The 11932-nt window shown below is 31.1% G+C and overlaps 3 protein-coding genes across 3 annotated transcripts; 2 read left to right on the top strand and 1 right to left on the bottom strand.

The window, feature by feature from the left end:
* Nucleotides 1-562: 562 nt before the first annotated feature.
* On the bottom strand, nt 563-1033 carry LOC148268599 (protein AGENET DOMAIN (AGD)-CONTAINING P1-like). The gene has a single exon (XM_088216110.1). The coding sequence runs from the start codon at nt 1031-1033 to the stop codon at nt 563-565; it is 471 nt and encodes a 156-aa protein (XP_088072236.1).
* A 4393-nt stretch (nt 1034-5426) lies between these two features.
* Nucleotides 5427-6669, top strand: LOC110814835 (Heavy metal transport/detoxification superfamily protein). The gene is made up of 3 exons (XM_022042420.2): nt 5427-5630; nt 5899-5974; nt 6071-6669. The coding sequence occupies exons 1-3, from the start codon at nt 5622-5624 to the stop codon at nt 6421-6423; spliced, it is 438 nt and encodes a 145-aa protein (XP_021898112.2). The 5' UTR covers nt 5427-5621; the 3' UTR covers nt 6424-6669.
* A 2685-nt stretch (nt 6670-9354) lies between these two features.
* Nucleotides 9355-11932, top strand: MAX2 (RNI-like superfamily protein). The gene has a single exon (XM_022042339.2). It carries the CDS (start codon nt 9674-9676, stop codon nt 11759-11761), a length of 2088 nt encoding a protein of 695 aa, XP_021898031.2. The 5' UTR covers nt 9355-9673; the 3' UTR covers nt 11762-11932.

Here is an 11932-nt window from a genome sequence, read left to right on the forward strand (position 1 = left end):
ATAATGACACATACAAACATTAGTATTAGATAAACACTCTTTGTGAATTATTTATTTATTATAATTCTATCTAGATTCAATGGTATTTAAGTCACAATAATCTTTTGAATGTCATCTTGATAAATTATAAACTCTCTCCCTAGATAATTGATATATTATAGCAATCGATCAATAAAGTACATAAATAGTATATAAAGAAATAGTCTTTTTTAAATTAAATTAACAAGTATAATATTTTATCATACGAAGTTTACTTAGGCTAACATATGATAAATTTTTTTTCTAAACAATAAATAAGTATATTTATCAATTAAAAAATATATATATATACACATATATCAATCATAAGATAATAAAAAAAGTAACATACAAATAAAAATACATACAAAAAATATAATTAAACTCGAATTTATAACCTCTTATTACGTAATAAATTATAATTAGTATTATTAAAGGTAGGTTTGAAGAGAGAATAATAGTGTATGACTTTAATTATTGAGGTAAATATGAGGAGCTTCAAACAAGATCTGTCCCAACCGCAAGAATTCAATTATCAAATTCTTTAACGTCGTGGTTGAAATTTGAAAGTCATGGTCTCTCCAGTAGTATGAAAATGCACAACATACCCATACCCTTTCTTTTCACAGATAGTTCCACGCCACCAACCATCATAATCAAAGGCATCAACCATATCACCTGGAGACAAATCTTCAGCCGGAAAAGGAACCACCGGCGGTCTCGGCCTGATCTTGCCTATGTCGATAACCTCTCTCAGAGGTCTTGACCCATCTTCTTCAACAAAAGTCTTGTACTCCACAACAAACATAGTTTTGTTGATTTTCTTGGCCACTCTTACTTCGTAATAGGAGCCTAGATAACCCTGCTCTCCGTTGCTCACTTTGATTCGTCTCCTCTTTTGAAATTCATTTTGTTCTTGAAAATCTAGTGCAAAGTTTGGATTTTTTGGATGATTTGCTTCTGGGTTTCCATGATTTTGTAGTGGTTTTGAAGATGGATTTGGAAAGTGGAGCATACAGTGGGATGTATCTGTTAAGATAGGGCATTATACACATGCAAAGTTTCAAGTCAATTTTCTGTATAGATATGACGAAATTCAAAGTCTGTCAGTCCTAATATGCCAAGTTTTGATATTTTCTTTTCAAAATTTATACTAATTAATCCGTTAAATTACACCATTAACTTTAATTTTTTTAATTTTGATAAATTATAAATTTAAATGTGAAAAGACTTGATAAATCTACTAATAAATTTAATATTAATAGATAATTTTTTCCTTATAAAACATTTTAGATTTTTCAAATTATGATTTACTATAAAAGCAGATATTTTTTTACCCAATAATTAATTTCTTTTTTATATTCCAGCAAATATATATATATATATCACCATTTTTTCTGTCCACATTCATTTCCTTGTGTGCTCTCATGAAATTTTTTGTATGTTTATAGATATCTTTTTACCTTATAAATACAGATTTGTCTTAACATTAAATTTTTGCCATATATGTTGTGTACATATACATGTATAGTTAGAATAAATATTCTTTTATTTTTAAATTTTCTAATCATAAATTTTTTTTTTGTTTAAGTTTAAAAAATACATTATATCATCGTACTATAATTTAAATATTATTTATTCAATAAAAAAGTTTCATGCAATTGAATTACGTTCGAAGTAAAACCTATACAATAAATAGAAAATAAAATTATTTTATCTTATTTATTTAACCACTATATTACAATGTAATTTTCTTTATTTTAACATCATTCAAAATTAAAATTCATATCAAGACAAAATTTTCTTACAAGATTACAATTTTAACAGGAAAAAAAAACATATCAAGCAAAGCACTCACTAAAAAAATGAAAAAAAAAAAGACAATAAATAAAAGTTCTTACATACATGCATTCAAAGTCAAAAAATATTAGAAAAAAAAAAATAAAACAATGTTTTTGCCTTCAAAACTTTTGATTGAACTCTTCAATCAAGACCTCTTCTTAAAATTAATTCTCTTATAAATTAAACCTTAAAATTTACTTGGGTACATTGAACACATAATTTATACACTTACTCAAAATTTAGAGAAAACATTATGTTAAGTTAATGTGTTTGACCAATTAAGTTTGATTATCTAATTACCATTAATACAGTAGTTTAATGATTAAAGTTTTTATACCTCATTTGAATGTTATAAGTTTAAACTTACTAAAAATATATAATTCGTCTCTTTATAGGTGTATTGCATATTGATGGTAGTCGAGTTATAATGTTTGATTTAATGAAATTAATGATTTAACTTATTAGTAGGTTGTTGAAGTTATAATAAGTAAGTTAGACTTAATTTTAACAAGTCGGAATGTATCATAATAGAATGTATATCTTGCGATAATTAGATTTACATAATTAAAGTAATTATAACGGAATAAAAGTTCGGTCTAATCTTTTTATTTTGTCAAAAAAAAAATATTTTGATTATCTCATTAACATTAAATTTACTAGTGAATCACATTTATTAACATTATACACTTACTGAAAACTTAGAGAACAAAATTATATTAAATTAATGTGTTTGACCAACTAAGTTTTTGTACCTCATTTGAATGTCATAAGTCTAAACTTACTAAAAATATATAATTCGTCACTTTATAGGTGTATTGCATGTTGATGATAGTCGGTTTATAATGTTTGATTCAATAAAATTAATGATTTAACTTATTTGGGTTGTTGAAATTATAATAAGTAAGTTAGACTTAATCTCAATAAGTCAGAATGTATCATAATAGAACGCATATCTTGCGATAATTAAATTCACTTAATTAAAGTAGTCACAACAAAATAAAAGTTCGGTTTAATCGTTTTATTTTGTCAAAAAAAATATTTTGATTATCTCATTAACATTAAATTTACTAGTGAATCACATTTATTAACATTATACACTTACTCAAAATTTAGAGAAAAAATTATATTAAATTAATGTGTTTGACCAACTAAGTTTTTGTACCTCATTTGAATGTCATAAGTCTAAACTTACTAAAAATATATAATTCGTCACTTTATAGGTGTACTGCATGTTGATGATAGTCGGTTTATAATATTTGATTCAATGAAATTAATGATTTAACTTATTAGTGGGTTGTCGAAGTTATAATATGTAAGTTAGACTTAATCTCAATATGTCATAACGTATCATAATAGAATGCATATTTTGTGATAATTAAATTCACTTAATTAAAGTAGTTACAACGGAATAAAAGTTCAGTCTAATTTTTTTATTTTGTCAAAAAAAAATATTTTGATTATCTTATTAACATTAAATTTACTAGTGAATCACATTTATTAACATTATACCTGAATCGGACATATTTCTCTGTTAATTCCTATTTGATTTATTTTACAATTTAAATACATTATGGTATCTGATTTATTTATTCTATGATCTTGAATGCATGAATCACCGTTTACTTCACTACTGCTTGATTTTATAAATCTAAGATATGCTTGCCTTGTTGGATACGCGTTACTTGTTTAAGTATTCATGTTTGAATGGGTAATGGAGACTAAAAAAAATAGAAAATGGGTGTGAATTGATAATTGGATAAGATGATAATCTCACTAGATATCCTAAGAGATGGTGGACGAACCGGGTCTATAAGAAACCCTACCGGGAATGTTGTCTCATACCAAACGGAGTATGAAGACTTTAAATGTTTTGGCACTCATACCGGATAGGGTATGAGGACGGCCCGCTTTACCCTCATACCAGATGGGGTATTGAGATTTATTGTTTGGTGCCATACCGGATAGAGTATGGGGACGACCCTGGAAATTAAGTTTGTTAAGGGAATGGTTCACGTGTAGCGGGGACCCCTATGGATCCCCATAGATACTAGTAGGCTGATGAAAAGGGGGCAACTGTTGTTTGATGATTGAAATATAAAAGTATGACATGTGTTATGTTACAGATTTTGTATGAATTCATGATATCTATGATGTTATTATTTCCATGGATCGTATTTTTTTATAAATCTCACTGAGGTAAGTGGACGGTAAATGGTTTGATTATTGATAAATGAATTTATTTAAAACTTATACTCCATTGGTTGTTTTTGATTTTCTACCAACATTTACTTCTGTGACGGTGAATAGTGTGATGCCCTTATTGGGTTAGTGTAACTCATTCCTTATTTAACCATTTCATATCAAAAGGAGTAGGTTCCTAAGCCCGACCCACAAGAAGACGGTGAGTAGATCCTAGACGTCTTATAGTTTTCTTTATACTTCTTTCATTTCTAGCATTTCTTTTAGAAAACTTATTTTTTGATATTGTTTAGTATTTTTAAGTTATTATGTAAGAGATATTAACTTAAATTTTTTATTTTGCTTCCGCACTCAGATTATTATATATATTTCTTTTTTAATTTCCAGAGCCGTTACATAAACACACTTTGTGAATTATTTATCCATTATAATTCTATCTAGATTCAATAGTATTTAAGTCACAATAATCTTTTGAATGTCATCTTGATAAATTATAAACTCTTTCCCTAGATGATTGATATATTATAGCAATCGATCAATAAAGTACATAAATAATATATAAAAAAAATAGTCTTTTTAAATTAAATTTACAAGTATAATATTTTATCATACGAAGCTTACTTAAACTAACGTATGATAAAAAAAAAAATTTCTAAAACAATAAATAAGTATATTTATCTATTAAATTATATAACATACACATATCAATCATAAAATAATAAAAAATAGCATACAAATAAAAATATATTAAAAAAATATAATTAAACTCGAATTTATAATCTTTTATTACATAATAAATTATAATTAGTATTATTAAAGGTAGGTTTGAAGAGAAAATAATAGTGTATGACTTTAATTATTGAGGAAAATATGAGGAGCTTCAAACAAGATCCGTCCCAACCGCAAGAATTCAATTCTCAAATTCTTATAAGGTCGTGGTTGAAATTTGAGTGGGTAGACATGTGAAATGATATTTTATAAAACTAATATTAAAAAATAATTAGTATAATTAAAATAAGCAAGTAATTATTAGTATTAATTAATGCTTGATACTATCCATGCACATGGAAGATGGAGTACGTATCAATTATTTCATGTCTTAATAATTACAATACATATATATATACCATAATTTAAGAAAATAATAATAATATATTTTGACTTAATTTAAATTAATAAATTAAAATTCAATATGGGATGGGTAAGGTGAATGTCCATGCAAGCAAATTAACGTCTGCTAAAGCATTGCTTCGAGATCTCAGACTCTGTTCAACACTCAAAGAAAAAGTCGGTGCAATAAGCCAATATTATATTATATAAACTCACCAAAATATAACTCTATGTATATATATATTAGAAAGAGAAAGAGAGAGAGCAGCACCTAATATATATACATATATCTGTATTCACGTTCATATCATCTTCAAAACCGCATATACATATATATATATATATATATCAAAAATCCCTTTCAGAATTCGGTACCTCACTCCGTTTAAGCTTCAACTTCAGACCAATATCTTCTCTGGATTTCTGGAAGCCTTTCGAGATTCAAGATCAAAATGACGTCGGTAAGCAATTTCTTTATCTTGACGGGTTATTTTGCTTTTGGACTAAAACCATATACATATATATATATGTACGTACAGTTGTTTCTGATACTGCTAAAAGTTCACTAGATACATACAAATATATATGTACAGTCGTTTCTGATACTGCTAAAAAGTTCACTAGACAAATTTATGTATATAAATATATGTATGTATATATATATGATTCTTATAATCCTATTACTAAGTCTTGAGGTATAAACACGGATCATATATATAATTTCATCAGATCACTGAAATGCGAGTGCATATGGACTGTCCCGGTTGCGAGAACAAAGTAAAGACTGCTCTACAAAACCTCAAAGGTAAAACCTACTTAATTAAATATTTAACTTTAGTAATTTAGGGGGTTTTTTTGTGCATGAAAACATTATTATGGTTATTTATTTGTATGTACACAGGGGTGGACAGTGTTGAAATCGATATGGGACTGCAGAAGGTGACGGTGACCGGATGGGCAGAGAAGAAGAAGGTACTAAAGACGGTTCGAAAGACTGGACGGAGGGCAGAATTGTGGCAATTGCCCTATAATCCCCACCACCACCACTACAATCAACAACAGTGTATAACTGGCCAAAACCCTAATAACCATTACTTTGCTCCTCAACCTTCTTCATCTTACAATTACTACAAGCATGGATATGATAGTAGTGATGTTTCTTATCATGGCCAACCTCTTCATTCTTCCATTTTTGATCACCAAACAGGCTCCAAATTCAGTGATGAAAATCCCCATGCTTGCTCTATCATGTAATAGATAAATGATACACAACTATATATATATATATATATATATATATATTATACACGTGGACAGGTGTGATCAATCTAAACTATCACTTTGTTGGGGGATATTTTATGGATTGTGACTAATCTATGTATTTTGTGGGCTGTGTTTGTGATTTTGTATGCCTCTTTGAATTCAACAGTCGAATTCGGATTTGGTTGTATTTTTGGGCTTAACTTATTTCTACTATTGAAATTAAGATTTATGCTATGTTGGAAATGAATTTTGAAGGTTTGGAGAATTAATTTAGAAATTTATAGTTAGAATATGTATACAATAAAATTCATAAATTTTTATAAAATTCATTTATTAATTTATGCCGATCGTGTAAATTTTATTTAAACCATAAAAATTTACCTTAAATAGAATTATGTGCATCCCAAATTGAACTAATAGATTTTATATTCCATAAATTTTGATTTTAAAATACATATTTGTTGAGATTTTATATGAATTTAATACAGAATCAAAGTATTTAATAATCTCGAAATGTCTCTTAAAAATAAACCGGCTACACTTAGTTAATCCAAAAATTTAAATGATCAAAAGCACTCAAGCAAATTAGTTAAACTAATGATTTAAGGTCCTCTGGCCCTTAAGAAAGTTTGCATGACCCAAAGTCATCTAAGTCATTCATCCACAGGTATCTCTTTCAGACACGATTGTGCTATAAGATGTACAAGCCATAAATAGTTTTACCTAATGATAACTTTTGGATCATAACATCATAGAGTCTCGTGATCAAAGCTATTCTAATTATATAATTAAAAACTATTATTTATAGATTTTTAATTAGACACCATTTAACTTGTGGTAAATTAACTCGAATAAAAAAGCACTTTTTGGTAATTACATGAAGATCATTTTGGTCTTTTTCTTCTCTTCCATGAGCTTTATAAATAAAGCTCTCCATCATCTTCTTTGGAAGACAAAAGAACATGTTCAAACTATAGCTAATTGTCTAATCATTATCTTTTTTAGTATTCTTTAACACATTCTAAACCTACAAGACCTATTTAGATTTGGGATATCAATAATTATTTTGTCTTATTTATTGATTTAATTTAAAGTCAGTTACTATTGCTTTAATTATTGCATTGACTATGTTTTTCTAATATAGGTCCAAATACGTCACTCATCTTCAAAGTTACATGTAATTAAATTTTTAAGGTTCTATGATTCGGTCGAATCAACTAAACCTCTCTATTAATAAAAAATATCATTTTTTTTGTTTATTTATTTGAGTATTTATGATGACGGATATTATTCATCTTATGTATAATGAGTATGAATATTGTGTATTCTTTATGTGGCTCATCAACATAAATGTTCCTTTTATTGTATATATGCGTGATGCATGTCGTATGACTGGATATCTAGCCATGTATTTATCATGATTAAGTTGACTTTAATAATTGGAGCAGTTCAAGATATCTAAAATTTTTCTTAAGTTGTACTCGATTTTTGAACTCTTAACTAGGATGATTTTTCAATCCTCTTTAAGAGATCAAGCTATATAATTTTTTTCTCGAGTTCTATCTAGGTGGTGATTCTCCTTGTTCTTAATACTTGCTTTGTACTCTCTACGACATGGAACTTAACATCATCATCGTAGGCTAAAAGCTTCATGTGCATGTGATACCTTGTTGTCATTTTATGAACTTCATTAACTAATAAAATATATAAATTGATGCAAAATGAATGGATTAAATTATGAAACCTCATGATAAAAGACTTGGCACTTTTAAAACTTGGAAAGAGGAACTAACCCAAAGACAATGAACAAGAGCACTAACTTTTTATTAAAAATGTTAGAGTCTTAAGATCTTTCTTGTAACATATGTAGTTTTTAAAACTTTCATTGGGATAAATAGTTGAATCCTTTACGAGGATTTCATAATTATATAATTAATGAGGTCCTAAATTTTACATGGATGGCAACTTTTTATAATTTTTCTAACTAGCATGCAAGTTTTTTATATATTTTTATAGTATCGAATGTAACAGTATCATAATCGTCAAAAGATTAGGATATAAATAAAAGTTTGCATCTTTATTAAGCTTATAAGTAGCATGCAGAAGTCTAGATGGATAAATCATGTTCTCAACGTGTGAACAAATCCCTCTTTACAATTATAATTGTGAAAATCTAGTAATTCAATATGGCATTTTATTATCACGTATCTTGAGTCATTGTTTATTGATTATTAAATTTATCAATCGTATAATAATATTACTCTGTAATCTCGTCTAGTAGATCTTCTTGAATTCTTTTTAATTGCAGATAATATTGTACATAAATCATTATGTTTAATCATATAAATTTTTCAAAATTAATGATCGCTTACACATCACACTCAATACGTCTTATATAAGCTTATTTGGATAAAAGTATTATTGAATATGCTTCATCTCTACTCTATTTTTCAACTAGTTACTAATACATCATTTTTACTATCAAGTAAGTTCATGTTTAATCTACAAGTTTTTATACTTTAGAATCAAAAATTAATTTTTTAGTAAAAGTTACTTTTGAAATAAAATAGTATAGAGTTTGGTAAAAGTAAAAAATATTTTCATAAATTAAAAAATAGACTTTTAGCTTCTAATATTTGCCTTCTTATCATTTAAAAACTCTTCAAAATTTTATTAAATATATAAATTGGTGTATGATAATTTAATTTATTTAAAAATAGGTGTTATTAACATTTTTTAAGGCATCAATTTACTACATATTAAAAAATAATTTTTTATTTTTTATTTATTCAATTAAATTATCAACAATATATTTAATAAAATAAATAAAAGTAGATTTTTTAAAAAAAAAAAATGAGAGGGGGAGCGTAGGAATACGTGTGGTGAGTTTTGTTTGCGTGGTAGGAAACGGATCATCTCAGAAAAATGTTGGTGCAAAAAGCAAATGCATTTTGGATAAACAGTTGATTGCCCTTTTCCATCACCATTCCCCCACTCTCACTATTCCACTCTCCTTCTCACGCGCCTCTCAACCCCTAAAATTTCAACAAAAGGTGTGAAAATTTTCAACACAGACTACTGTGATAAGTAATACGTCGTCGTCACGTGGGTCTCCATTCCACGACAAAATCTTCATCCCTTACCCATTCCTCCTCCTCCATGGCTCTACCTCCCTTTCTTCTTCTTCCTTTTCTCAGTCTCTAAACCTCTTGATTATCCCCCACAACCTGTACTCACAGCTATGGCGAACAATATCTCCGATGCCGCTGCTACAACCACGATAAACGAGCTTCCCGATGTGATTTTATTACACATATTTTCGATGGTTACTGATACCAGAAGCCGGAATTCTCTGGCTCTGGTTTGCCGGAAATTCATGGCACTTGAAAGGGCAACGCGCTACTCTCTCACGCTCCGGGGAAACGCGCGGGACCTTTTCTTGATCCCCAATTGTTTCAGATCTGTGACCCACTTGGACCTCTCTGTTCTTTCCCCATGGGGCCACTCTCTACTCTCTTCTCCTTCCTCCGATCCTCACCTTCTCGCTTACCGCCTCAAGGTTGCCTTCCCTGCCGTAACCTCCCTCACCGTTTACTCCCGATCTCCCTCTACTCTCCAGTACCTTCTTCCCCAATGGCCTCGTTTGCGCCGCCTCAAGCTGATCCGGTGGCATCAGCGATCCCAAACTGATATCGGCGACGACTTCATTCCCATCTTCGAGCACTGCCAATCTCTTGAATATCTAGATCTTTCCTCTTTCTATTACTGGACTGAAGATTTACCTCCCGTTCTCCAAGCATATCCCGCTATATCGGCGTCGCTTACACACTTGGATCTGCTGACCGCGTCCTTGTCGGAGGGATTCAAGGCGAACGAGATTAGCGACATAGCTCGTGCTTGTCCCAATCTGAACAAGTTTCTTGTAGCCTGTATATTCGACCCGAGGTACATTGGATTTGTCGGGGACGAGACTTTGATGGCCATAGCGAGTAACTGCCAAAAATTGTCGGTTCTCCATTTGGTGGATACATCTTCGTTGTCCAAGGTGAGAGGAAATCCGGAGAGCGAGCAGTTAACGTCAGAGGAGGCGAGGATTACCGGAGCAACGCTGGTGGAGTTTTTCTCAAGCTTGCCTCTGCTTGAGGAACTGGTTTTGGACGTTGCGAAGAACGTGAGGGAGAGTGGGTTTGCATTGGAGGCTTTGAATTCAAAATGCAAGAAGTTGAGGGTGCTTAAATTAGGGCAATTCCATGGGATCTGCTCGGCCAGTGAGTGGCAGCTCGCTGGAGTTGCCTTGTGTGGGAATTTGAAATCTTTGTCTATAAAGAATTCATGGGACTTGACGGATATGGGGTTGGTGGCTATAGGCAGAGGGTGTTGTAAGTTGGCTAAGTTTGAAGTTGAAGGGTGTAAGATGATTACTGTGAATGGGTTAAGGACTATGGCTTCATTACTCCGGAACACACTGGTGGAGGTGAAGATTTCCTGCTGCAAGAATCTTGATGCTTCTTCGTCTCTGCGTGCTGTGGAGCCAATTCGTGATCGGATTCAGCGACTGCATATTGATTGTGTGTGGGATGGGCTGAAAGAGGGAGGTGAGGTGGGTCAATCCAGTTACGATGGAATTAAAGACGGAGATTGGAGCAACAAGAATAAGAGATCGAAGTACGCATTGGACGAAGATTGCTCCTATGTTCATCGCAATGGTAATGGTTTTTGGTGCAAGAGATGGGATAAGCTGAGTTACCTGTCTCTTTGGATTAATGTTGGTGACCTCCTGGCTCCATTGCCCATGGCAGGTTTGGAGAATTGTCCTGTTTTAGCGGAGATTTGTATAAAAGTTGAGGGAGATTGCAAGGATCGCCACAAACCATCAGAACCTGCCTTTGGATTGAGCTGCCTTGTGCGATACCCTATGCTTTCGAAAATGAAGTTGGATTGTGGCGACACTATAGGCTATGCACTCACTGCACCATCAGGGCAAATGGACCTCAGCTTGTGGGAGAGGTTCATCTTGAGAGGGATTAAGAATTTGAGCCTCAATGAACTTCATTACTGGCCGCCTCAAGACAGGGATGTAAACCAAAGGAGTCTATCGCTGCCAGCAGCTGGCTTGCTTGCTGAATGTCTCACCCTGAGAACGCTTTTCATTTATGGTACTGCTCATGAGCATTTCATGATGTTCCTGCTTAGGATTACCAATCTCAGGAATGTGCAGCTGAGAGAGGAGTACTATCCAGCTCCGGATAATGATATGAGTACAGAGATGAGAGTTGAGTCATGCAGCCGCTTTGAGGATGCATTGAATATGAGGCAGATACCGGATTGAACCTAGTGAATTATCAAATCTTTCTTCATTGTCAGCTCAATAATGAAGTCTGGGAGTCCTAGTGCAAAAATTGTAAAAATGTAAAATATCCTGTTTCTGCTGTACCCATATTGTAATTTCTCCATCTCATTCCATACTGACAAAAGCAGCTAATAATTTTGCATTCTTGAA

Source organism: Carica papaya, chromosome 3 (assembly GCF_054855325.1).
Source record: "Carica papaya isolate Zhongbai chromosome 3, ASM5485532v1, whole genome shotgun sequence".
In the NCBI taxonomy this organism is placed as follows: Eukaryota; Viridiplantae; Streptophyta; class Magnoliopsida; order Brassicales; family Caricaceae; genus Carica; species Carica papaya.